We start from the raw sequence: 26,960 nt of genomic DNA on the forward strand, positions 1-26,960 counted from the left end.
AACTCAGCTACTTAAAGCATCTTCAAACCAACAGTGGCCTGTTGAACCCCCACACTTTTGAAATTTCTGTCTTCTGCTACAGTTATTCTGTCTCCAGCCCAAGAAACCCAAACTATGTCTAAGGACTTGTGTAATTAAATGGTCTACCCAGTACTCTAGTGTCATTTTCCAATTTTAAACTTTTTTTTTTCATGATATCTAGAGGCTGGGAAGGTGGCTCAGTGGTAGAGTGAGTGCTTGCCTTGCATGCATGAGGCCCTGGGTTTGATTCCTCAGTACCACATAAGTAGAAAAAGCTGGAAGTGGTGCTGTAGCTCAAGCGGTAGAGCGCTAGCCTTGAGCTGAAGAGCTGAGGGACAGCAGCCAGGCCCAGAGTTCAGGTCCCACAACCAAAAAAAAAAAGATATCTAGGGGCAGGGAATGTAACTTAGTGATAGGGTGCTTTCCTAGCATGCATGAGGCCCTGGGTTCAATTCCTTGATATCACATAAACAAAAAATTAGTAAAATACAAAAGGAAGCATAACCATTAAAAATTATTCTAAGAAACTATATCTATGGGGCTGGGAAGGTAGCTCAGCGGTAGAGTGCATGCCTTGCAAGCATGAGGCCCTGGGTTCGATTCCTCAGCACCACATAAACAGAAAAAGCCGGAAGTGGCGCTGTGGCTCCAGTGGTAGAGTGCTAGCCTTGAGCTGAAGAGCTGAGGGACAGCGCCCAGGCCCAGAGTTCAGGCCTCATGGCCGGCAAAAAAAAAAAAAAAAGAAACTATATCTAAAAGTCATTTTTCCATGTAACAAGCTCACAGGTTGTAGAGGTTGGGGTGTGGATATATCTTCAGGTCATTCCACATGCCATATCATCTATAAGAGGTACATTGTAAACCCAGAGTTCAGAGTTCAGTGTTCCCTTTGAACAGTTCCTTGGTCAGGAAATAATCATTTATTAGTTAAAGAGTCCAGGCACATAGGTGAGTAAAGTTGCAGGGATGTGGTATGTCAGCTCAGAATCCTGGTGGCCACATTTATGGTGGATGAAGTTAGCAAAATAAAACTTCTTTTCTTCTTTTGTGCTAATACTGGGGCTTGAACTACACTCTCCCTTAGCATTTTTGCTCAAGGCCAGCCACTTTACCGCTTGAGTCACAGCTCTACTTCTGTTTTTTGGTAATTAATTGGAGGTAAAAATGTCATGGACTTTCCTTCCTAGGCTAATTTTGAACCAAGATCCTCATTCTCAGCCTCCTGAGTAGCTAGGATTGCAGTCATGAGCCACAAGTGTCTGGCCAAAAGTTTCAACTTCTGAAACTTGTAAATTAAAAATTTACAAAATACCAAGGGCAGTCTATTATTTAGATAAAGACTTTTCCTTAATGGATTTTTCTTAAGTTACACTTTCCATTTGACAGTCAAGATTCTCCACAAGACTATTTGAATCCCAAAGCACCATTACTATTCAAGTGTAGGCTAGTTGGTTAATAGACTGTAAAGGGAAGACTTCCAAAATAATCTTAGACTATACAAATGCCAAAGCATAAAGGGCAGTGAGGAAATGGAATCCATGAAAATAATTTTGTTTTGCTTCAGCTACTATGTCTTTTGGTACGTATTTACTGTGTATTATGGCATGTGGCTCCTACATTTAACAATATAAAACTTAAGGTCTTTCCTGATATTATGACATTGTCCTTACAACACTGTATTCTTGCCCATACCAAATTAGTGATTCAGCCTTATAACCACATTATTTTGATGAATTAATAATAAAAATAATTCATATTGTATATTTATTATCTGACTGGGCCAGTTTTCTTCATTAATTACTTCAGAGTTTTCTTGGCTTGTTTAATCTCTTTCTGAAACTCTCATTCCTCTTCACTGGCACCTGCCATTTTTCTGTCTTTAAATTTGACGAGGTGCCCATCTAAGTGATCGCAGCTTTCCCCTTATGTGACTGCGTGGTTTCACTGACATGTAGTCTTCAAGGTGCATCTCTGTGGTAGCAGAGACTTTTTCCTTTTAAGGCTGAATGTATTGCACTCTATGCATTTTGCATATCCAAACATTCTTGGGCAGTTACTGCCTTCCACCTGTGGCTATGGTTAATTCTTCTGTGATCCAGAGAGATAAATACCTGTTTGAAGCTTTTTCGGTTGGTCCGTGGGGCTTGAACTCTGGGCCTGGGTACTGTCCTTTAGCTCTTCAGCTCAAGGCTGGCGCTCTACCACTTGAGCCACAGCATCACTTCTGGTTTTCTGGTGGTTTATTGGAGATAAGAGTCTCATGGGATTTCCTGCCTGGGCTGGCTTTGCACTGAGATCCTCAGATCTCAGCCTCATGAGTAGCTAAGATTACAGGCCTGAGCCACTGGCCCTCAGCTTTGTTTTCAGTTCTTCAGCATATATATATGCCCAGAAGTCTAGAAGTTGTTTGTCTGTTGTGGGGCTTGAACTCGGCTTGGGTGCTATCCCTCAGCTCTTCAGGTCAAGGCTAGCACTCTATGGCTTGAGCCACAGCACCACTTGTGGTTTTCTGGTGGTTTATTGGAGATAAGAGTCTCACAGACTTTCCTGCCCAGGCTGGCTTGAACCATGATCCTCAGATCTCAGCCTCCTGAGTAGCTAGGATTACAGTTGTGAGCCACTGGTGCCCGGCATCCAGAGGTTTTTTTGGTTTTGTTTTTCAATGTTTCAAAAGCTGGACTTGGACTCAGCCTGTAAATGGAGAAAAACTAGTACCTCTTTTATCATTCTTTTTCTTCTCTTCTCCAATCCCCATTGGTCAAAATGGAATTCTTTTTTTGCTCTTGATTTTTTTTTTTTTTTTTGGTCAGTCATGGGGCTTGAACTCTGGGCCTGGGCGCTATCCCTGAGCTCTTCAGCTCAAGGCGAGCACTCTACCGCTTGAGCCACAGTGCCACTTCCTTGAAATTTTTACCCAGAACATACATACAGATAGTTAAATAAGTTACTTTAGAGCATGCTCTTCTATCTAAACCATCCATGAATGGAATAAAACTTAATAAATAAGGTGTATGGTATATGCAATGACAGTGAGTGCTAGAGGAAAACAAAGCAAGGAAGAGAGGGACAGAATAGATTATTAGCTGGGTAGCTGTAATAGCATGGATGGAAAAAAAAAGCATTCCTGAAAGATGGAGCTCCCTTCCCCCCCCCCCCCCCCCATTTAATATGGAGGGCAAATGCTTCAGACCAGAGCAAGCAGGCCAGCCATACTGTTGGGCTGAAAATCAGATTTAGAGTGGCAAGAGCAAAGAAAATCATCACATCGAAGGAAGATCTGCTCAAAATCATGCCACAAGTGGTAGAGAGTAATCATAACCTAGAGGTCTTGACATGAAAATCTATGCCTAAGCACATATTATATTTGAGGGCTGGGAGGTGGGGCAGCATGTGACTCAGTGGTAGAACACTTACTACCGTATTACCGGCCCTGGGTTTCATTTCCAACACAGGGGGAAGAAGGACTGTGTTTCCCTAGTCTAATTCTCAAACCTTTCTTTAAAGTACTTTCTACAGTGAGCACTGTTTGAAACTCATGGCTGAGCAGAGACCAGCATGTCAGCAAAAACACTGCTTCCAAACCATTTTTGTAATGGCTAATTTTAAATGCCTGCTTGGCCAGTGTACTTTGTTTGTAGCCAAAAACAAGTCCAAATGTTGCTGTAGAAGTACGTTTTTAGATATTTGTTAGTAGCATTTAAATCACTAGACCTTGAGTGAAGTATTGTTTTCCTCCATAATACAAGCTGGCTTCAATCTGTTAAAGCGTCAAGGGAGAGGACTGAGGGTCCCCTAGGCAGAAGTCCCTGTGTCATTGCTTGTCTGGACCTGCAGGCCGCTCTACAACTGCCCATCATGTGGGCCAGTTCCTCACTCCCAAACCACCCTCTTTACCTGGGTTAGATTTTGTAGTCTGCCATTGTACTCATTCCCTCTGTCCTACTTGCTAGCTACTCTTGTTCAGAGTTTCTCAGTCTATACCTTAGCAGCTGAGAGTGCAGCTAGGGAAAACACCTGCACACGGACTGATCTCACTTAAAGGTGACCACAAATCCCAAGAGCACCCTAAATGCCATCCAGCAGTGTTACCTGATTCCTCTGGTCAGTGGACTTACCCGCTCTCCAACTATAATGCTTGATTCTCACTCCACTACTCTGTTCTCAACTCAGACTTAGAGATAACTGACCTTATAGCTGACTTCACTGAAAAAGGGGAGAAAGGCAGTTGAAGAGAATTTTCTCATCTCTCCCCCAGCACTGGTCCATTGCATCTGCCTTCCCATTCCATGGAGTGAATTGTCCTTGACCCGCTGTGCAGCCTTGCCTGTCTGCCTGCTTCTCCCTCACACTTAACGCCATTTTGTTCCTCTGCTGTCCCCTCATGTTCTTCATGTACTTTTAACACTACTTTTATTTACCATCCACCACAGTTGTACCATGCTCTGGAAATCAGAAATAGATTTTTTTGTGTGTGTATATGTGTTTTTGAAACAGGATTTTTCTGGGTAGCCTCAAACTCAAGATCCTCCTGTCTCGGCCTCCCTAGTGCTAGGATCACAGACTTATATCACCATGCATAGCAGAAATGTATTTTTGTTGTTGCTTTATGGTCTTATTAGTATTACTGGGGGTTTGCACTTGCTAGACAAGTGTTTTACCACTTAGCCCCTAACTTTTTGTTTTATTTATTTTTCAGATAAGATCTTGTGCTTTAGGTCTAGACTAGCCTTATACCATAACCCACCTCCTAGACCTGGAATTTACTGTGTGAACCCCCATACTTGGCTTCATTTTGTTTGAGTTTTTTGCTGCCCTTGTTTTCAGGTACTAGGGTTAGAATTCAGGGCCGTGTTTACCACTTGAGTCATGCTCTAAGCCCCTGGTCTTTCTCCCCCCTTTTGCTCACACTGGGACCTCCAGCGTGTGCACTACCTACCTCCCCCGTCTGTCTTGCTTGCTTGGCTTTTTGCTTCTCTGCAGGCAGTCTATCACTACTTGAGCCAAACCTCCACTCTGGCTCTTGGCTAGTTGAAGATAAAGAGTTTTATTTACCCAGGCTGGCTTTAAACCTCCATCATCACATCCAGCCTCCTGATAGCTAGCTGCTTGGCTTGTTTTTGAGACAGGGTTTCACTAGCTTCTTACCTGGTCTGGCCTTCAATAACGCTTCTTGCACATAGTTGGGATTACAGAGCCACAGTGTCCTGCAGAAATGTATTGCATATGAGACTAACAGATAGCAAAGATCTTTCATTCCCATTCCCTTTGAACTGATTCACCTCTGGATACATACTGTAGCAGCCTAGTTTTTCACTCTGCTATGACCTCCAGGGCAGAGATGATTTCTCCTCCTTGCTCTCTCCCCAAGGTTGTTGTGTAGTAATTGTTTCAAGAAGGCTAGCAGGGCTTGCCCTAAGTTCACCCACGACTCATCATCTTGTAATAATCCCTTCCTTACCGTGTCTCTTATTCATGGTTGCTGCTTGCATGAGGGTAGTAGAAGCTTGCTGGTGGGGCCAGTAAATGGCTTGTCTTTATTCCAGGTTGCTGCTTGCTTCCAGAGGCCTGCTGCTCAGTTAAGCTTTTTGTCCTTGTTTTTGAGAGGCAAGGATTACTACTGTGTCACCCAGATTGGTCTCAAACTCCTCAGCCTCCAAGCCCACATCTCTTCTGGCCCCTTTGTTGTTCTCTAGCAGATTTTTCCCAGCCTGGCAAGTAACTGGTGTAAGAAGAGCAGACTTTTCTATCAAAGTGGGTTATTTAAAACTTCCTGCTTTGGCCTGGCAGCTTGGCTCTTATTGATAATTCTGCTAAAGTAATATCAGAAAATAAAAAATGGAAAAGTGGAACTGTTTGACTGTTTTGGGCTAAGGAAGGATTTTTGAAATATAAGGTTTTGTCCTGCCTCAGATTGTTCAAGAAATAGCTGGGTTGTGGGTGTTTTAAAATTGCTTGTGTGCTGTTAATCATATCTCAAAGTCTTTTGTGGATTTTTTTTATTTGTTTGTTTTGTGTTTTGGTGCCAGTCCTAAGGCTTGAACTCAGGCCCTGAGCACTGTTCTTTTTTTTTTTTTTTTGGTCCGGTCGTGGAGCCTGAACTCTGGGCCTGGGCGCTGTCCCTCAGCTCTTCAGCTCAAGGCTAGTGCTCTACCACTTGAGCACAGCGCCACTTCCGACTTTTTTCTTTTTGCTTATGTGGTGCTGAGGAATTGAACCCAGGGCCTCAGGCATGCAAGGCAAGCGCTCTACCACCTGAGCTACAGCTCCTCTTCCAGCTTTTTGTTAGATAATTGGAGCTCTCAGGGGAATTTCCTGCCAGACCTGGTTTCAAACCTCCATCCTCAGATCCTAAAGTCGTAATGGTCACTTTATGGAAATACATCTTACCCTCTTCAAACTAGCCAATTAGGAGCAGATTGTGAACCTGAGCTTGGCCAATCCTAGCAGAGGGGTGGGGCCTGCTGTGATAGGGATAAAAGAACAGCAGCCTGCCGACTCTGTGTGCTTGTTGACAGTTTTGGCTAATGGTGCACCCTTCTGCAGAAGTAAACTTTGCCTTGCCAAGCTCCTTCCAAGATGATTTCCTTTAGGTGACACCACAGCATCCCAAGCCATTTCTAACACTAAACCATCTGTACTGCTTCGGAGTAAGCAGGGCAAGGGGGTAGAGAGGAACCAGCAAGATGCTATCCTCAGCAGTTCTTGGTCAGGTCTGCTTTCTGGATCTGACATAAGATATGATGGGATACAACTCTCCGTGGCATATTTTGTAACCAACATACATGGCAAGATATAAATATATTTTATCTTCTCCTTTTTAGCTTTGTGACCTTGGGAAAGTTACTTCTGTACCTCAGTTCCTCTCTAAGATGAGGTTAATAATGGTGTCTTGTTCATAGCATTCTTGGGAGTTGTTGGTTGAGTGAATTTAAATTAAAATGCATGGAATAACAGTATACATGAGAATACATAAGCTATTGTTATTGTTATTATTTGCAGAACTATATTAGCTAAGCAAGCTGCCATTTGTATGTTTCCTTGAGAGTTGATTTGGAGGTTCTTGTTTGGAGCGCAGCTACTGGTATATCCTTGACCAAAGATCTGTCCTTCCTTTATGGCTCCTGATGGTTAAATTGCCTCACTTTTTATTTAAAGAAGTGTTCCACTGTAGAAAACAGTGATACCCAAATTGGAGCAGTAAAGCTAGAGTTGGGTTCCATTTGATATTAGCTCCAAAATCCTGTATGTATGTATGTATGTATGTGCATATGTGTGTGTGTTTGTGTGTATATACATGTGTGTATAAGGGTTATTTGGTTTTTATAATTCCTTTAACATTTGTGGAAGTTGCCTGAGATCAGCCCATATATACTGTAATATAATTCTAATTTCTGGCCTGTTATCTACCTGCAAGTCCAACAACCCACTAGATGAGAATGCCTCCAGCAGCAAAATCTCTTGTGTGCACCTAGCTCACCAAATAATGCAAGAGCTGTGTGGCTAAGTACAGCCACAATTCTAGTTTCCAAAAAGAACACTATCCTCTTGGTTTCCCCTCTCCTTCCAATTTGGAGTTTAGGTTCAGTCCTAAAATGCAAGTTTCTACATTACTAAATTAGTGGTCCAACTCAAGACATTACACTCTTTCTAGACTTTTTCATTCACTGCTGATGCTTTAGAAGTTGAGCTACTCCTCCAGTCCAGAGTTTTGAGGTTGGTTTTTGTTGTTGTTGTTGCTCTGGTCCTGGGGCTTGAACTCAGGGCCAAGGTGTTATCCTTGAGCTTTTTTTGCTCAAGATAAGACTCATGGACTTTCCTGCCTGAGTTAGCTTTGAACTATAATCCTCAGATCTTAACCTCTACTCTTTTTTTTTCTTTTTTTTTTTTTTTTGTCGGTTGTAGGGCTTGAACTCTGGGCCTGAGTGCAGTCCCTCAGCTCTTCAGCTCAAGGCTAGCACTCTGCCATTTGAGCCACTTGCGCTTTTCTGAGTGGTTTATTGGAGATAAGAGTCTCACGGACATTGTTGCCCTGGCTGGCTTTAGACTGCCATCCTCAGATCTCAGCCTCCTGAGTAGCTAGGATTATAGGCGTGAGCCACCAGTGCCCAGCTCTGGCTTTGGTCCTAAAACTATTCAAGGAATATTTGACTCATTGTTAATTAAACTTTTTAAAACCTCCTTTAAACAACCTTAACAATTCAATGATTGTGGGTTGAGCTTTTTGTGGGTCCTAAAAATTAAATCCTATGACAAGTGCAATTATTTCCAAAATTTAGTTTGCCTAATGTATAAAGAGGCCTCAGTTCTGTCCAAAATACTTAGTACCATAATCCTTAATTTTAGTCTACCACATAAGTACACTGTCACTTTTCACGATTCTACTCATGGACTCAGGGTATGGGGCATTCAACATTGGGCTGCTTGCCTGCCAAGCATGTGCTGTAATGCTGAGCTAAACACTCAGTCTTGTTCTTAAATGTGACCTCTCATTGAAAAGAAAGTCTTCATTCTTTCATTAATTCAACAAATGTTTGTTCAACACTGCTGAGCCCTAGCAGTATAGACATGAACATGGCAAAGTCCCTGTTCTCAGGCACCTCTGAGAGATGTCTTTCAAACAGCAGGCTGCAGCTCATTAATGAATCTGAAATCATTATTTTACATGAATGAAACAACAGAACAGAATTTAGCACAGGACACCTAATTAGGTGTTTCTTAAGCATGTGGTTTTAGTTACATGTATGTAGTAAATGTATGCTCCATTGATTCTGGAAAAAATTAAGAAATATAGTTCTAGAATCCCCTAATTGCAGTCCAGGTTAAACCTTGTTTTAATGTCATCAGCAAAGTTATAAACAAAGTAACCTTTTATTCAATATAGGCATACCTTCTACTGTATCAGGGATAGAAACAGAAGCACGATTCAGTCTTGGACCATAATGAGCTGAGAAAGAATGTAAACAATCACAAATTAGTTGTTTCACTAGAAGTGGCACTGTGGCCCAGAGTGGTAGAATGGTAGTTAGCCTTGAGCCAAGCCCTGAGTTCAAGACCCACCCAGGACTGGCACAAAATAAATAAATAAATAAATAGTTGTTTCCTTTGATTTGTAAAAACCTCTAATTTTTTTTGTTTGGGTTTTTTTAACTGTATTTTTTTTTTATCTTTTCTTTTTTGGTACTGGGGATCGAACCCAGGACATTGCACTTGCTAGGCAAGCGCTTTGCCACTGAGCTACATCCCAGCCCAAACCTCTAATTTTTTGAAGTCCTGTTTGTCAGTTCTTAGTGTTATTTCCTGGGCCATGGGAGTCTTAGTTAGAAAATAGTTGCCTGTGCTTACATCTACTGTAGTGTAGTTCTTTCAGAGTTTCTGGACTTATATTATCAGGATCTTTGATCCATTTTGAGTTGATTTTTTTTTGAGGGAGTAAGAAATAAAGATCTAGTTTAAAGATAACCAGGTTTTCTGACACCATTTATTTATTCGAGAGGCTGTCTTTTCTGTAACCCATTTTTGATGCCTTGTCAAAAATCAGATGGCTGTAGCTGTGGAGATTTATTTCTGAGTCTTCTGTTATATTCCATTGGTCTGTGTGTGTGTGTGTGTGTATGTCTGTGTGCCTATGTGTCTGTGTGTCTGTGTGTTTGATTTTTTTTTGTACTAGTATCATAAAATAGCTTTTGCTTATAAGATTATCTGAATTCAATCCAGTGGTACCAGAAAGACTTTATGATGTAGTTTAGCAGTATGAGCATAAAGAATGGTTTTGCAAGAGACAGAAGTATGCTATTAATTAAATGCCGTCTCCATTATTTTCAATTTTACTTGAAGCTTTTTTTGGGGGGGGGGGCAGTCGTGGGGCTGGGCCTGGCCGCTTTCCCTCAGCTCTTATGCTCAAGGCGAGCACTGTATTACTTGAACCACTGGGCCACTTCCGGTTTTCTGGTGGTTTATTGCAGATAAGAGTCTCACAGACTTTCCTGCTTGGGCTGGCTTTGAACCTTGAGCCTCAGAAGTAAGTAGCTAGGATTACAGGCATGAGTCACCAGCACCCAGTTTGAAGCTTTTTAATTGAACTGTTGAAAAGCACTTTGTTTTTGGGTATAGTGGAGGAGGAAGCATTTCAATCCACTCCATGTCTAATGTAAACACTGACTCTTGACCTTGGAAGGGAACAGTCATACTTTTATACTTACTCTGAGTATTTTAACTAAAGAAGTTGGGCCCAAGACTTAAGTGGTTATATTAAATGTTTTAAGTTGCAGACTAGAGATCTAGCATTTGTCATTGTTGCTTTCCCAGCTGTCAGCATAACATTTTCTTTCTTTCTTTTTTTTTTTTTTTTTTTGTCGGTCGTGGGGCTTGAACTCTGGGCCTGGGCGCTGTCCCTCATCTCTTCAGCTCAAGGCGAGCGCTCTACCACTTGAGCTATAGCGCCACTTCCGGTTTTCTGGTGGTTTATTGGAGATAGGAGTCTCACAGTCTCTCCTGCCCGGGCTGGCTTTGAACCGCGATCCTCAGATCTCAGCCTCCTGAGTAGCTAGGATTACAGGCGTGAGCCACCAGCACCCGGCCATTTTCTTAAATTGATAAAGGAAATCATGGACAAAAATGAAGCTTAACAAGAGTTCTCTGTCAGAATAACATAGCAGCAAAATAGCACTATCAGCTCACTTGTGTACCTGGTGGTAGAAAATATCACACAGAAATATTTAAGACAGAATTTTACATTTAGGCAAAACTGAGCCCCAAAGTAATTCCTCTTTGTTTTATTTATTGCCTTTAAACATTTTTTTCCATTGTTTCATGTCAGTACTTTAGGATGCTTTTGTTGTTGTTGTTGTTGGTTATGGGGGCTTGAACTCAGCTGGGCACTCTCTCTCAGTTCTTCAGCTTAAGGTGAGTGCTCTTCCACTTGAGATAAGAGTCTCATGGACTTTCCTACCCCACCTGGCTTTGAACCTCGATCCTCATATCTCAGTCTCCTGAGTAGCTAGGATTACAGGCGTAAGCCACCAGTTCCTGGCTAGTATGCTTATTTTAAGAGCCTTAGACTTGGTCCAGTGACAGGCTCATTATCAGAGTAGACCTATCCTTTCTCCTTTTCAGTATGCTTACCTTTCCCTGAGTTAGGAAGTAGAGGGCTGCAAGGACTTTAGCACCAAGGTGACAGACCTCCAGAGAGGGGCCTTGTGATTATACACCTCAGGAATATAGGTAATTATTGTGGCAGACTCTGTCATTTTTTTTTTTTTGTTTAGTTCAGTGAGCCCCACTATACTTAAGCAATCTGAAACCAGCTCCCGAAGACTTTTGAAAATTTGGAAAATGCAGATAATCAGAACTAGTGTGTGTGTTTAGCATGCATATAATCTTTCCCCAATATGTAAAACAAAAATATTAGGAAAGAATATTTTATCAGGGCTGGGAAGGTGGTTCAGTGGTAGAGCGCTTGCCTTGCATGCCTGAGGCCCTGGGTTCAATTCTCAGCACCACATAAGCAAAAAGAAAAAAACCAGAAGTGACGCTGTGGCTCAAGTGGTAGAGCGCTAGCCTTGAGCTGAAGAGCTTAGGGACAGCGCCCAGGCCCAGAGTTCAGGCCCCACGACCAGACACCCCCCCCCCCCAAAAAAAAAAGAATATTTTATCAGTAAATACATGCATTTGCAACTCACCTCCCCTACCCAACTCCCAAGTCAACCCAGGGCCTTTGCATCCCAGGCAAGCCCAGTACCATTGGCCTTGAGCGTCTTTTGTTGTCCTTATTGTGTGGTGGTTTTTGTTGTTGTTGCTTATTTGGGATTTTTGTTTCTTTTTGTTTTTTGAGGCAGGGTCTTGCCATGTAGCTAAAGGTAACCCTGAACTCTTGGGCTTCCTGCTTCTACCTCCCCAGTACTGGGATTAAATGTTTGTTCTGGGCCTGTATGTACTTGCTCATTCTAACACTTGATGTTTACTATGAGTCAAGCACTCTCCATATATTCTCTCTCTCTTCCTCCCCCTTCCCTATCCCTCTCCCTCTCCCTCTCCCTCTCCCTCTCTTTGTTGGTCGTGTGGCTTGAACTCAGGAGCTGGGCTCTGTCTCTGTGCTCTTCAGCTGAAGGCTAGCTTGAGCCACAGCGCCACTTCCGGTTTTCTGGTGGTTTATTAGAGATAAGAGTCTCACGGACTTTCCTGCCCAGGCTGGCTTTGAACCAGGATCCTCAGATCTCAGCCTTCTGAGTAGCTAGGTTACAGGCTTAAGCCACTGGCTCCTGGCACACATTCATTCTCTTAACCCTTACAACAGCCCTCTTAGGGGCTGGGAAGTTGGCTCAGTGGTAGAGCGCTTGCCTTGCATGCCTGAGGCCCTGGGTTCGATTCCTCAGTACCACATAAGCAAAAACAAAAAAACCAGAAGTGGTGCTGTGGCTCAAGTGGTAGAGTGCTAGCCTTGAGCTGAAGAGCTGAGGGATAGCTCTCAGGCCCAGAGTTCAGGCCCCAGAACTGAAAAAAAAATAAAAAATAAAAAAATCAGGGGCTGGGAAGGTGACTCAGTGGTAGAGCGCTTGTCTTGCATGCATGAGGCCCTGGGTTTGATTCCTCAGCACCACATAAGCAAAAAGCCAGAAGTGGCACGGTGGCTCAAGTGGTAGAGCTTAGCCTTGAGCTGAAGAGCTGAGGGGACAGCGCCCAGGCCCAGAGTTCAGGCTCCATGACCGGACCCCCTGCAAAAAAAAAAAAAAAATCAAATTTACATGAAGAAACCAAGGCTAAACAGCTAAGTCCTCTCAGTCCAATGTCTTTTCTACTGCAGCTCAGAGATTTTAATTTGTATTCATTGTAATTTTATCTGTGATTAATTTGAATGTAATAGAAAGTGTCCTTTGATATAAATCAGAGCTGAGGAGCTTGGAGAGCTTTCCACTGCAACCCAATCATGAGCTGTGTGGTTGGTGGGGATGTTGTAGTGACTGCTCTGTTGCTCTGTGGTCTGAGGGAGATGATTTTGTACCAGCCTCTGGCTGGCTCACTTTTTCTTTAGTATATTGAAGTATTTGGGAAGAAAGCCGCAAGCTAAGGTTTAGATGAAACTAGGGGCGACACAGATGTCCACACTGGCAGAGCTTCATAGGTACCTCCTTCAGTGCATCCACCCCTTTGGATCAGAACAGATCCCTCTCTGGATCAGAACAGCATAGCCTTTGAGCGCAGGTTTTCTTGACAAGAGTCGCCCACAGTGTCAGTTTATGTAGCGCTTCAGCTTCCATAGTGCCCTCAGAGCAATAGCTAAGCAGCACTAATTGTGCCCTTATGCTAGTAAGTGCCCTTACACAGTAGTCCTGCCCCAATTCAAATAAGCCAGCTTCTATCTAGGATTGTTCAGATAAAACATGCTAGATTATCCATTTTTCCCAAATACGTGTTTCTAGACTTCTGGCATCTGCTACTATTGAGACAACAAATCAATAAAAACACATACAAAACAAATTAGTGGAAATCTTACTGACATCCAGTCATATCTTGTTCAGCAGCTTGTTTGGTTTGTTTTTCATGGATTCATATTCTTGGCTGGGATTTCATTTTGCATATTTATAATATTTTTGGTTATAAACATTGCTTCTAGTTTGTAAGATGGAGTTAAACAGCTCAGTATCACATGATGTCTAAGAGCATGGGTTTCTACATAGTGGGTGCTACACAGGCTCATTGACCCTTGAAGGGAGTTTTTGCTCAAGAGGTACTAAATAAAATAAGTTTGGATGGTAGTAAGATAATTTTTTTTAAGGAATGACAAAGAATGAAACCAAATTAGAGAAGCACTGAAAAGCACTACTACTAATTTTATGAATTTTACTATTAAAACGTAGCATGAATAGCTAGCAGCAAAAAGTCATTATCCTTAGAGGAATTGCACAATTGGAATCATTCAGTAAAAGGTTCATCCCTCCTGTGGCTTTCATTTATTTACAGTTACCTCATTAGATCTCCACTTAAAATAGGCATCATCCATATTGCCTGCCTAGCCCTGGCAGGACTTTGAGGCAGAAGGACCTGATAAGTGTTGCTGACCTTGAATTAAACTTCTGTCTTCAGCAGGCAGCCTGCCCAGTGTTTAAAGATTGAGCCTCCCAGGCGTGTTCTCTAATAATAGATCGAGGAAATAAGCCCTAAGAGGAGCAGAAACATTTGGAGGACATCTCTTTATCTGGCCAACTCTGCCTGGAAGGGCTTACCCTCTTTTCTTCTGAATCAGTTCAGGAGGGGAAAAATCATACTTTACAATGTAAATGCTGAACATTTTTTCAGAAAAGTGCTGCTATTCGTATGAAGAGGTGGCTGATCAGAGAGCATATGTAGAATTGTTTTTCCTCCTATGGTTGAGATGTGTAGTACAAGATATAAATGTTTTCCTTGTGACTAAAATTACTCACGTTTAGAATTAGGGCTGCATTTTTTAATTTATGAAGTAACTTATTTAAAAGGTATTTGAGCCGGGTGCTGATGGCTTACACCTATAATCCTAGCTACTCAGGAGGCTGAGATCTGAGGATCGTAGTTGAAAGCCAGCCTGGACAGGAAAGTCTGTTAGACTCTTACATCCAGTAAACCACCAGAAAACTGGAAGTGATACTGTGGTTCAAGTGGTAGAGTACTAGCCATGACCTAAAGAGCTGAGGGACAGCACCCAGGCCTAGAGTTCAAGCTCCACAACCAACCAAAAAAAAAAAAACAGAGTTTAAACTTTTACATTTAGGTCTTTGATGTTTTTTTCTTTTTTTACTTTATTGTTGTGATATACAGTGGGGTTACCTTTACATACATCAGGTATTAAGTATATTTCCTTTTGCATCATGTCATCTGTTCCCTCATTCATTCTTATTCCCTCCCTCCCATCTCCACACACGAGTTGCATAGTTCACTTTCATCTGTGTCCAGTGTAGCCAGTGTGCTCCATTGTACTTTTTCACCCTTTTCTCTCTGATTCTGTGTCCTCCCCCACCTTCCCACAGATGTGCACGTGAATACCATATAAGGTAAAGCATACAAAGTCATCAGAAAATGAAAAAAATTAAGAAAAAAGTTCTTTGTTTCCATGACTTTGGAGTTTGTTTCAGTATGTTTCTTACTTTATATACATATGAAGAGACTGTCCTCTTTTGGTCTCAACTGTATGTGAGTATCTAGAATTCTGTGTAATGTGTCTTATCAGCCGGGCGCTGGTGGCTCACGCCTGTAATCCTAGCTACTCAGGAGGCTGAGATCTGAGGATCACAGTTCAAAGCCAGCCCGGGCAGGAGAGACCGTGAGACTCCTATCTCCAATAAACCACCAGAAAACTGGAAGTGGCGCTGTAGCTCAAGTGGTAGAGCGCTCGCCTTGAGCTGAAGAGCTGAGGGACAGCACCCAGGCCCAGAGTTCAAGCCCCACGACCGACCAAAAAAAAAAAAAAAAGAATTCTGTGTAATATGTCTTATCCCAGTGTGTTTTAGATCTTACTTCTGCATGTCAGGGAGAACATCTGCTGTTTGTCTCTGATCTTGGCTTACCTCAACATGATTTATTCTAGTTCTGTCCATTTCCCTGCAAATAACATTTTATTCTTTCTAATAACTGTGTAAAATTCCATTGTATATAGGTACCACATTTTTTTGGATCCACTCATCTATTGTGGGGCATCTAGGTTGTTTCCATATTTTGGCTATTGTGAATGGTGTGTCAATGAACATGGATATGCAGGTTTCCTTATCCTATCCTGGCTTGTAGTGCTCAGGGTAGATGCCCAGGAGTGGTATGGAATTTTATGAACCTCCAGACTACTTTCCAGAGTGCTTGTATTAGTTGACATTCACACCAGCAGTGCCAGTAGTGTTCCTTTTCCCCCGCATCCTCACCAGCATTTATTGTTAGAATTCAAGATGTTGGCCAGTCTAACTGGGGTAAGATGGTATCTCAGGGTTGTTTTGATTTGCATTTCCTTTACTGCTAGGGATGATGAGCATTTCTTCATGTTTCTTTGCCATTCTTGTCTCCTGAAAAGTCTCTCCTTAGCTCCCTTGCCTATTTAGTGATTGGTGTATTAAGTTTGGGAGGGGTTAGTTTCTTGAGCTCCTTGTCTGTATTGGATATTAGGCCTTTATTTGCTGTATTGCTGGTAAAGATCTTTTCACTTGGTTGGCTGTCTTTCTTTTTATCCATTTTGAATAAATATTTTGTATTCTGTGAGGTAGCCTGCTGCATTCATTTGTTTTCAGGTGTCCAGTTGTCCCAGTTCCATTTGTTGAAAAGACTGTTCTTTCCTCTAACGAAATTGTTGTACTGGTAACATGCTATATTAATTGCAGAATTCTGTGCTAAGTTTTGAAATAAGGTAGTGTGACGTTTCCAACTTCTTCTTGATTACTTTGGATGTTCTGACTCTTGAATTCCCACACAAATTTTAGGATTTGTTAATTTCTGCAAAAATATAGTTGATGAGGATTGCAGTGAATTTCTACCTCATTTGAGGGACAAGGGAGTATTACCAACTTAATATTAAGCCTTGTGGCTCATGAACATGGAGTGTTTTTCTATGCAATTCTTTTCATGTATAAGTCATATATGCCTGTTTATTTTTTGATGTAGCTGTAAATGGAATTATTTGGTTAATATCTTGTTTATGATTAGTATATAAAGCACTTGATTTTTGTACATTGTTTTTGAATATTTCTTGTGATTCTCTTTATGTAAAACCATATTGTCTGCAAATAGAGCTAGATGATTTTGTTTCCTTTTTTTTTTTCCCATCCTAGATGCTTTTTACTGTATCCTGGTTAGAACTTCCAGCACATATACATACTTTTCTTTTTTTGGCTAGTCCTGAGCCACAGTGCCACTTCCAGCTTTTTCTGTTTATGGGTACTGAGGACTCGAACTCAGGGCTTCATGCATGCAAAACAAGCACCCTACACTAAGCCACATTCACAGCCCTCCAGCACATATTAAATAGAAGTAATGTGAGCAGACATCATGTCTTATTCCCATTTGAAAGGAAAAGCATTCAGTCTTTTTATTTATTTTTTTTGGGTCCGGTCGTGGGGTCTGAACTCTGGGCCTGGGTGCTGTCCCTCAGCTCTTCAGCTCAAGGCTATCACTTGAGCCACAGCGCCACTTCCAGTTTTTCTGGTTTTTTAATTGGAGATAAGAGGCTAATGGGGAGTAGCACTGGCTCAAGCTGTAAAAAGCTCGCCTTGAGCTGAGGGACAGCGCCCAAGCCCAGAGTTCAAGCCCCACGACCGACCAAAAAAAAAAATCTAGAAAACTTTTTTTTTTGGCGGGGGGGGGGGGGGGGGGAGGGAGATGGGAAGGGATGGGAAGGGGAAACAAAGGAGGAGGCAACAATGCTTGATAAGAAATGTACTCATTATCTTGCCCATGTAATTGTAACCCCTCTATATGGTATTTTCACAGTCAAAAAAAAAATGTCTCATGGACTTTCTCCCCAGGCTGACTTTGAACTGTGATCAGCCTCCTGAGTAACTAGGATTACAGACGTGAGCCACCAGTGCCTGGCCTGTAGAGGTTTTCATAGATGCTCTTTATCTGGTTGTGGGTATTTCTTCATTGGTTTTGTTTGTTTTGCCATTCCTGGGGCTTGAACTCTCAGCCTGGCGCAGTTCAAAGTTTTTGCTCAAGGCTACTGCTCTACCACTTAAAGGGTGTAGATATTTCATATTCCTGCTTCGTTGAGTTTTATCATGAAAGATAGAGATTTTTGTTAAATGCTACTCTACATCTATTGATAAGAGTTATTGAACTTTTTTTAAAAAATTGTAAGATTTGGGGGCTGGGAAGGTGGCTCAGTGGTAGAGTGCTTGCCATGCATGCATGAGGCCCTGGGTTCAATTCCTCAGCACCACATAAGCAGAAAAAGCCGGAAGTGGTGCTGTGGCTCAAGTGGTAGAGCACTAGCCTTGAGCTGGAGAGCTGAGGGACAGCGCCCAGGCCCAGAGTTCAGACACCATGACTGGCAAAAAAAAAAAAAAAAAGGAAAGAAAAAATTGTAAGATTTGTTGGTCTGTGTTTTCTTACACTATCATTGTTTGGTTTAGCTTTGTTCCTTATAGAATAAGATGAGCAACCTACCCTCCTTTCCCCACCCTCCCTCCCTCCCTCCCTCCCTCCCTCCCTCCCTCCCTCCCTCCCTCCCTCCCTCCCTCCCTCCCTCCCTCCCTCCCTCCCTCCCTCCCTCCCTCCCTCCCTCCCTCCCTCCCTCCCTCCCTCCCTCCCTCCCTTCCTTCCTTCCTTCCTTCCTTCCTTCCTTCCTGCTTGTATAAGGCCGTAGATTTAATCCCAGCACCACAACAGGTTTGAAAATCAGACAAACTAACCTATAAAGCTAGCTAAGATCATAATAGCTGTTGTATATATGAAGAAGTTTCTGTGAGAAAGGTGATGAAAAATGTTTCTGAGCTACTTCTTGACAATAGAGAGCTAGCGATGTCACTGTAACACCTGATGGTGCTCGATAGTATTAGCCTGGATGTGCCGCTGGCCTTGTTAGAATTCCTGGAGGTGGGTAGAACATAGTTTTAGATATCAAGGGAATCCACAATACCTCATTTTCACATTCTTCCTCTCTTCAGTTTTCACAGGTAACAGGCAAGGTTCAGTGTTGCACACAGTAGTGCATGCCATACCTTTTAATTCAGGAGCAATCCTGAATCCAATGGCTCTGGCTTTTTATATTCTTAAAGATTCTTGATTTGGGGCTGGGAAGGTGGCTCAGTGGTAGAGCGCTTGCCTTGCATGCCTGAGGCCCTGGGTTCGATTCCTCAGCACCACATAAGCAAAAAGAAAAAAGTCGGAAGTGGCAGTGTGACTCAAGTGGTAGAGTGCTAGCCTTGAGCTGAAGAGCTGAGGGACAGCACCCAGGCCTAGAGTTCAGGCCCCACGACCAGACCCCCCAAAAAAAAAGATTCTTGATTTTTTTTGTTCTGTTTCCTCCTTTAAACTCTCTCTCTCTCTCTCTCTCTCTCTCTCTCTCTCTCTCTCTCTCTCTCTCTCTCTCTCTCTCTCTCTCTCTCCCCCCTCTCTCTCTCCCCTCTTCTCTCTCTCTCCCCCCACCCCTCTATGTATGTGTATGTATGTATGTATGTATTTATAATTCCTGCCCCCCCCCAAAAAAAAAGCTGGGTGCCAGTGACTCACGTAATCCTAGGTACTCAGGAAGCTGAGATCTGAGGATGAGGTTCTAAGCCAGCTTGTTCAGGAAATCTATTAGACTCTTATCTCTAATTAATCACAGTAAAAGCTTGAAGTGTGTTGTGGCTCAAGTGTTAGAGTGCTAGCCTTGAGCAAAAAGAGCTCAGGGACAGTCCCCTGGGCGAGAGCCCTAGAACCAGAAAAACAAAAAACAAAAAACTTGGAACCTGCAAAGATTCTCCTTGTGCCGTTATGTAGGGATACGCTTACAGTTTTGAAAATTTGGAGACCAACCAGACAAAGCAAATGATTAGTATTTTTATGGCACATTCTAAGATATGTTTCCACTTCAGCAAAGGCCAATGATCTGTCATTGCAAACCTTGACATACACAGGCCTTTTTCCAGGCTTATGACTGTCCCTCGTGTTTGTGAGAGAGCCTGATCTGTTTCAAATAAAATCACAGGTTTTACAGACAGAGGGCTCCCGGGCAGTAAGCGCTGTCAATGTGGACGGGTGGGATTGTTAGTTACTCCTCTGCTTCTCAAGTTCCACGTGGTGCTTCACATAATTCACGAGTAAAATTTTTTAAAGAACTTGAAGGTGGCTCAGTGGTACAATGCTTGCCTCACATGCATGAGGCCCTGGGTTCGATTCCTCTGCACCACATAGACAGAAAAAGCCAGAAGTGGTGTTGTGGCTCACGGTAGAGTGCCAGCCTTGAGCTGAAGAGTTGAGGGACAGTGCCCAGGCCCAGGGTTCAAGACCCACAACTGACCAAAAAAAAAAAAAAAGGGCTGGGAAGGTGGCTCAGTGGTAGAGTGCTTGCCTCGCATGCATGAGGCCCCGGGTTCGATTCCTCAGCACTACATAAGTAGAAAAAGCCCGAAGTAGCACTGTGGTTCAAGTGGTAGAGCGCTAGCCTTGAGCTGAAGAGCTGAGGGACAGTACCCAGGCCAAGAGTTCAAGTCCCACGACCAACAAAAAACAAAACAAAACAAACAAAACAACCCAGAGTCTCATAGAAAGGGGGAGAGGTGGGGGGAGGATGGAAAGGGATGGGAAGGGGAAACAAAGGAGGAGGCTACAATGCTTGATAAAAATGTACTCATGGGGCTGGGAAGGTGGCTCAGTAGTAGAGTGCTTGCCTTGCATGCCTGAGGCCCTGGGTTCGATTCCTCAGCACCACATAAGCAAAAAAGAAAAAAAGCCGGAAGTGGCACTGTGGCTCAAGTGGAAGAGCGCTAGCCTTGAGCTGAAGAGCTGAAGGACAGTGCCCAGGCCCAGAGTTCAGGCCCCACGACTGGACCCAAAAAATAAAAAATAAAAAAAATAAAAAATAAAAGGGATGGGAAAAAATGTACTCATTATCTTGCCCATGTAATTGTAACCCCTCTGTACAGTATTTTCACAATAAAAAATAAATAAAATTAAATAAAACAAAAAAAGAACTTCAAGTACCAGACGCAGTTAAACTCTGTGTGCCCTGGGTGCTTGTCTCCTCTATTCTGTCCATAGTAAAAGCCATAAGTTCAGGACCAGAAGGCATATTTCGACTTACCAACTTTAAAAATGTGTTTTTACCAGCCCTTCAAAACTGTTTGCTGGGTCTCAATTCTTAGGAGCAAAAGGTACCTTTTTTTTTTTTTTTTTTTTTGGTCGGTCATGGGACTTGAATCCTGGGCCTGGGCGCTTTCCCTCAGCTCTTCAACTCAAGGCTAGCGCTCTACCACTGGAGCCACAGCGCCACTTCATTTTCTGAGTGGTTTATTGGAGATAAGAGTCTCTGGGACTTTCCTGCCCAGGCTGGCTTTGAACCAGGATCCTCAGATCTCAGCCTCCTGAGTATCTAGGATTACAGGCCTGATACACTGGTGCTTGGCAAAAGGTACCTTTTAAGTTTATGGAAATGATTGCCATTCTGAGCCTGGGTTGACCAGAAGCAGTCACCCTTTGGGGGTATGAGAGACAGCTGAAGGCCACAGCTGAAGAATGAGCACTTGCAATTCTACCTGAGTACAGACTGTTTAGGATTTCTGCTACTTAATATCTGAAGTGGAAAGTTGCTGAGGTGTCTCATCTCTACCTCCTACAGAAAGTACATTTCCCTTTAGACAATGAGACCTTGGCAGGAGAGACTTTGGGAATTGGGTGGAACAACCTGCTGAGCTAGTTTCGTAAGGTTTGGATGAAGACTTAGCAGTGATAGGACTGTTTATCTCCACTCAGGCTGAGAAACTGGAGCAATGGCAAAGGTCATCTGTTTGGCTATGATGGTGACAAATGTCATAGGAATTGCAGGCTGCAACACCTGAGCAGGATCTTGACTTAGGTAGCCTTTCCTTTTTTTGTTTTGTTTTTGTTTTTGTCGGTCGTGGGCCTTGAACCCTGGGGCCTGGGCACTGTCCCTCAGCTCTTCAGCTCAAGGCGAGTGCTCTACCACTTGAGCCACAGCCCCACTTAGGTTTTTCTGAGTGGTTTATTGGAAATAAGAGTTTCTCAGCCTTTCCTGCCTGGGCTGGCTTTGATCCTCATACCTCAGCCTCCTGAGTAGCAAGGATTACAGGCTTGAGCCACCACACCTGGCAGCCTTTTCTTCTTAGAGTGTATGATTGGAGGGTAACCTGTTCAAAAGGTTTGAAGTGGTTTTGGATTTGAACAGGACTTCAGTGTGATGTTTCGTCTCATCAAAACACCATCATCATTCTTGCCTCTGGATTCCCTCTGATGCTTCTTCAGTGGTTCTGGCTCTGGCTTTCCTTACTCAAGGAGAAGCAATCTGCCATTTAAAATTACTGCTTGGTTGAAGCAAGTGCTCCCTTCAGAGCTGTGGTTTTGTAAGTTATTTTATAAGCGATTGTTTTATGTGTTTCTCAGAAGGTGTGAGTCCTTTCTGGGATCACGAGACCGTGTTGATAATGAACTATACAACTTGTGCGCAGGGACAGGAGGGGAAACTGGGAGGGAGCAAGGGACAGAGTGACATGTATAACTGTAACCCCTCTATACATCATCTTTATAATAACAATTAAAATCCTTTCTGTTTGCTTTTCTACATTATAGAAGAGTTTGAAGAATCTGTTTTGAGTCTTAATTTGGTGCAATTCTCCCTGGTCCTGGGCAGTTCTTTGTGTGTAATTTTTATCTTTAGAGGTTCATTTGGATTTTCTGTTTGTTCTTCAGTTTCATTTTTGTTTGGGAGGGATTGTTGATATATATATTTTTTGTTTGTTTTTGTTTTTGTCAGTCGTGGGGCTTGAACTCTGGGCTGGGGCACTGTCCTTGTGCTCTTCGGCTCAAAGCGAGCGCTCTACCCCTTGAGCCACAGCACCACTTCCGGTTTTCTAGTGGTTTATTGGAGAAAAGAGTCTCAGGGACTCTCAGGGCTGGCTTTGAACAGAGATTCTCAGATCTCAGCCTCCTGGGTAGGTTAGGATTACAGGCGTGAGCCACCAGCGCCCAACTGGGTTGTTGGTTTTGTTGTTCCTACTGCTGTTTTTATTGATGGTTCTGGGGTTTTGTACTCGAGGCTTCACACTTGCTAGGCAAGTGCCCTACCACTTGAGTCTTGCACCAACCCCTTTCTTTGTTCTGATTATTTTTGAAATAGGATCTCTCTGTTCTCAAGCCTTCCCCCTACTTACGCTTCTCACTATAGCTGGGGTGACAGATGTGTGCCACCATGCCAGCTTAAAGAATCAAGCTACTTTTCTTGTGAATGTCCCAATATGTCTAGACTTCACTGATTTTCCCTTGTGATTATGTTCTGTTTAATACATTTGACAAGAAAACTGACAAAGGAAATGTTATACCCTTTATGTTTGATAAAGTCTAGAGTCACATAGCATCATCTTTTCCAAAGATTGGTAATAGTTTCATTTGGGTAAGGTGATATTCACCAATTTTTCCATTGCAAGTGTATCTTTTAGCCTTTAGGGAAAATGGGAGAAGGTGCTTAATTACCTTGTGACTACAAGGATGGATATCATTCTCCACCCATCCTTACAAGAGGTTTTCATCCATGATCATTGCCTGACTGAATTTAGGCCTACAAAATGATGGTTAATTACAGGTAACCCTCTTACACAGAAGAAATCTAACAGATTTGTAGCACTGTAGAAATGTTGTGACTTAAGTTCTTATTTAATAAACTTCTATAACTTGTTTACTTCTAGGTGAACCCTACTCCACCCTTTTGACTCCTTCTCACCTATGCATGTCCTGTTCCTGCTTTGTACCTTCCTAACAAAACTCTCCCCCAACCCAGTCTTCTGACTGGGAAAATGACATTTGTTCCTGAAGACCCTGTTTAGATAATAATGTTTTCTGGAAAGTTATTCCTCATGCAGATGGTAGGAACATAGTTCCTTCCTTCCTCTCTGTCCCTGTTCTCCATGTTATTTATTCCTTTACATTATAATTTTCAAACTACAGGCTGAATGATGAGATTATCTTAACACATGCCATAAATCTTTGTTGGAAAGTAAAATATCCCTGCCTTCATATACCAGAAAGAAAAAGCTTAAGATAGTAAGAAAGAAGCTATTGTGTGTTTGTGTGTGTATGTGTGTGTATCATTAACAGGTGAACATACAGTTCATCGGTGAGTCATCGTTATTGGAGTTTCAGAGTTTTAAGGGAAAATAGCAAGAATGGGTATAGAGACTTCTTGTGTTTGGTGAAGTTGACTTGTAAATTAATGACTGTTCTGAGTCTTTCTCTTATTCTCTTTTTCTTTAGTACTGGATGAACGAATACACCTCATCCATTGGGATTGGAGTTTTTCATTCAGGAATCGAAGTGTATGGCAGAGGTATGTCTCCATACACACAGCTTAAATATATTCATTCTGAAGATTTTGGTTTTTTTTAAGGAAATGTAGATCATAATTATAGGTCTTTTTTATTTTTTGTAACTATTTCCATGTATTATTTTAAAAAGGAACATAAACTCTCTCTGTCCTTGTTTGTTTATACTGTGTTTGGAAAAAATGACCAACATAGAATGAGTTTGAGAAGGTACTCAAATACAGAGTATATATTCATTTCATTATCTTTTATCCTAAATACTATGTCTTATACAACATTTTCATCTTTTGAGATTGTTATGCCATGATTCATTAGTTCTAATACAGTTTCTAAGAAACTTCCCACTTTGAAAAATGGCAGTGGCATGACAAAAACAATCATTCTTGGTTGGAAAAGAGCTGATGCTAGAGAATGTGAAACTTGAAACACCAATTTCCTGAGGGAATTTCAGAAATAATTAGGCTTTTAGACCTGTGTGTAGATATACACATACTTTAAAATATCACTAAACACATCTTTGGTTTCATCTAGCATTTTGCTCAAAAATGATAGCTTCTTCTTCTGTGTCACCTTTTATTATGGTAACCGTGAAAGGAGCAGCTGTGTTTTCACTAGCTTTTCCTTTGTCTGTTCCCCCTCTCCGTGCAAAGTGATCTGCTCTTGATCAGGTTGCAACAGTCTGCCTCTGCAGATCACATTGCCGAGTTCACTGAGGTTATACTAACACATCAGTTGGAATAAAAAAACTTACCCATAGCAGAAATGTCTTTTTTTTTTAATACTGGGGATTGAATTTAGGGCCTTGAGCTTGCTAGACAGACATTCAAACACTTGAGGCATGCCTCCTCCCTTTTGTTTAACTTGAGGTCCTGCTTTGAGTCCTGCTTTATGCTGGGCTGTTCTAGGCTGTGATCCTCCTACTTGTACTTCCTGTATTGCTGGGAATAACAGGCACATGCCCCTGTGCCCAGGTATTGTGCTTTTCCTGTGGCTGGGATAACAGATGGACACCCACCACCATGCCTATCTGTTAATTGAGATGGAGTCTTGCAAAATTCTTTTTTCTTGAGCTGTTCTTGAGCCCCAATTCCTTGATTATAGGCTTGAGACACTTCACTGAGCTCAGAAATGTCTTTATTGCTTGCATGACTGGGAAGTCGTTATAATTGCTAAGAATGTATTATTATTATAGTTGACTCAGGGCTAGCTCATGTGTTTTGTTTTTTGTGTTTTTGTTTGGTTTGGCTTGGTTTTTTTGTGGTACTAGGGATTGAACCCAGGGCCTCATGTTTGCTGGCCAAGTACTCTATATATCACTTAAGTGTGTCAGTATAGTAATTATTGCTGTCTTAGGAGAGGGGTTGCTAGGGACAGAATCCAAGGCCTCATGCATGGTAAGCTGGGCTCTCCTCCACAGCCACACACTGCTAATGTCTAATAGAACCAGAGCTTGAACGCACATGCTCTTAAATACCAGTCTTCCTGCCTACTCACTGATCCCTTTCTTAAAATGATTTAGGAATAATTAGAAGCATCATCCAATATACATATATATATCCATCTAAACGTAGCAGAAAACAAATGACTTGTGCATTTTGTGTTTGTTTGTTTGTTTGTTGTGCTGGTATCAGGGTGCTCATGCTTTGCTCAGCCTTTTCACTCATAGTTGGCATTCTTTATCACTTGATCCATGCTTCTACTTCCAGCTTCTTGCTGGTTAATGAGAAATAAGTCTCAAGGATTAGACAAAGCCTTGGCTGGCTTTGAACTGTGATACTCAGATCTCAGCTTCTAATGTCCAATCTGATTATCTACAATATTTTTTAATAAGATTCTGTCAATAAAATATTTAAAGGGGCAGCAGAAATAGAGGTAAGACTCAAATGATAGAGTACTTACCTAGCAAATTCAAGGCCCTGAATTCAAACTATACCACCAGAAAGAGTTGAGGCTGAAGGTGTAGCTGTGGTTGAGACTCTTGAATTTAGACCCCAGGAAGTAGCGCTGTGGCTCAAGCGGTAGAGTTCTGACCTTGAGCTGAAGAGCGCAGGGACAGCACCCAAGCCCAGAGTTCAAGCCCCATGACCGACAAAAACAAAACAAACAGACCCCAGAACTATCCCCCCCCCCTCAAAAAAAATTAGGGTTGGTACAGTGATACATACCTGTAATCCCAGCACCCAGGAGGCAAGGCAAGAGGATTGTGAGTTCAAGCCCTACCTGAGCTACATAGCGAGGCCTGTCTCAAAAAAATGGGGGGAAAACCCCCTATGGTTTCTGTTTCTAAATGGGATAGTAAACATTCTCATTTGCATCTTGAAAGTCTGAATCAAAAGTAACCTTATACCAGCCGTGTTCTTTTCTATGCTGTGTTCTAAGACCTTTTGAGGTTCCACTTGATAAAAATTGAGTTTAAAAATTTTTATTGTCAAGGTGTTACATAAGGTAGTGAGTGTATTTCTTGTCAAACTTGTTACTCTCTCCCTCATTTTTCTCCCACTTGCCCTCCCAACACACACACCCCCCCCCCCCAACAATCATTTTAATAAGTAAGCAGTACCTAGGAATTGTAGCCAGGCATGTTCATCTTTCCTGATGTGAAACCATTTTCCATTTTGTTCTAGATGCAAGTTTGTGTCTGAGCTAGAATATATGTACTGTACTGCATGCCGTACTCTGTTAGCTAAGGGATTTGCTACGCAGTGTTGGGATTGGCTTATGTTGATTTTGATAGCTTATTGCTCCCATGAGGGAAACTGAATTCAATGTTTCAGTTTAATCTTTTGTTTTTGTTTCAGACAGAGCTCCATCCACTATGTAGCCCAGGCTGGCCTCAAGCTCACAGTCCTTATTGCCTCCAACTCCCAAGTGCCAGGATTACAGGCATGAACATAATGTTTAGTATGATGTTACACTTTTTTTTTTTTTTTTTTTGTCAGTCATGGGACTTGAACTCTGGGCCTG

The 26,960-nt window shown here is 42.3% G+C and overlaps 1 protein-coding gene across 4 annotated transcripts in view; it reads left to right on the plus strand.

Moving 5' to 3' along the window:
• The window catches only part of Desi2 (desumoylating isopeptidase 2), a 48,991-nt gene that overhangs the window by 6,381 nt on the left and 15,650 nt on the right, over positions 1–26,960 (plus strand). For all 4 annotated transcript variants that reach the window (XR_011372133.1, XR_011372132.1, XM_070023175.1 and 1 more), the window contains exon 2: positions 23,929–24,001. Coding sequence is in view for 2 of the 4 variants with exons in the window: in XM_070023175.1 (XP_069879276.1) it covers positions 23,929–24,001 (73 nt within the window). In the remaining 2 variants the exon portion in view is untranslated. The remainder of the gene's footprint in view (positions 1–23,928; positions 24,002–26,960) is intronic.

The sequence above is a fragment of the Dipodomys merriami genome, unplaced genomic scaffold (assembly GCF_024711535.1).
Source record: "Dipodomys merriami isolate MVZ:Mamm:240054 unplaced genomic scaffold, mDipMer1.0.p SCAF_158, whole genome shotgun sequence".
NCBI lineage: Eukaryota > Metazoa > Chordata > Mammalia > Rodentia > Heteromyidae > Dipodomys > Dipodomys merriami.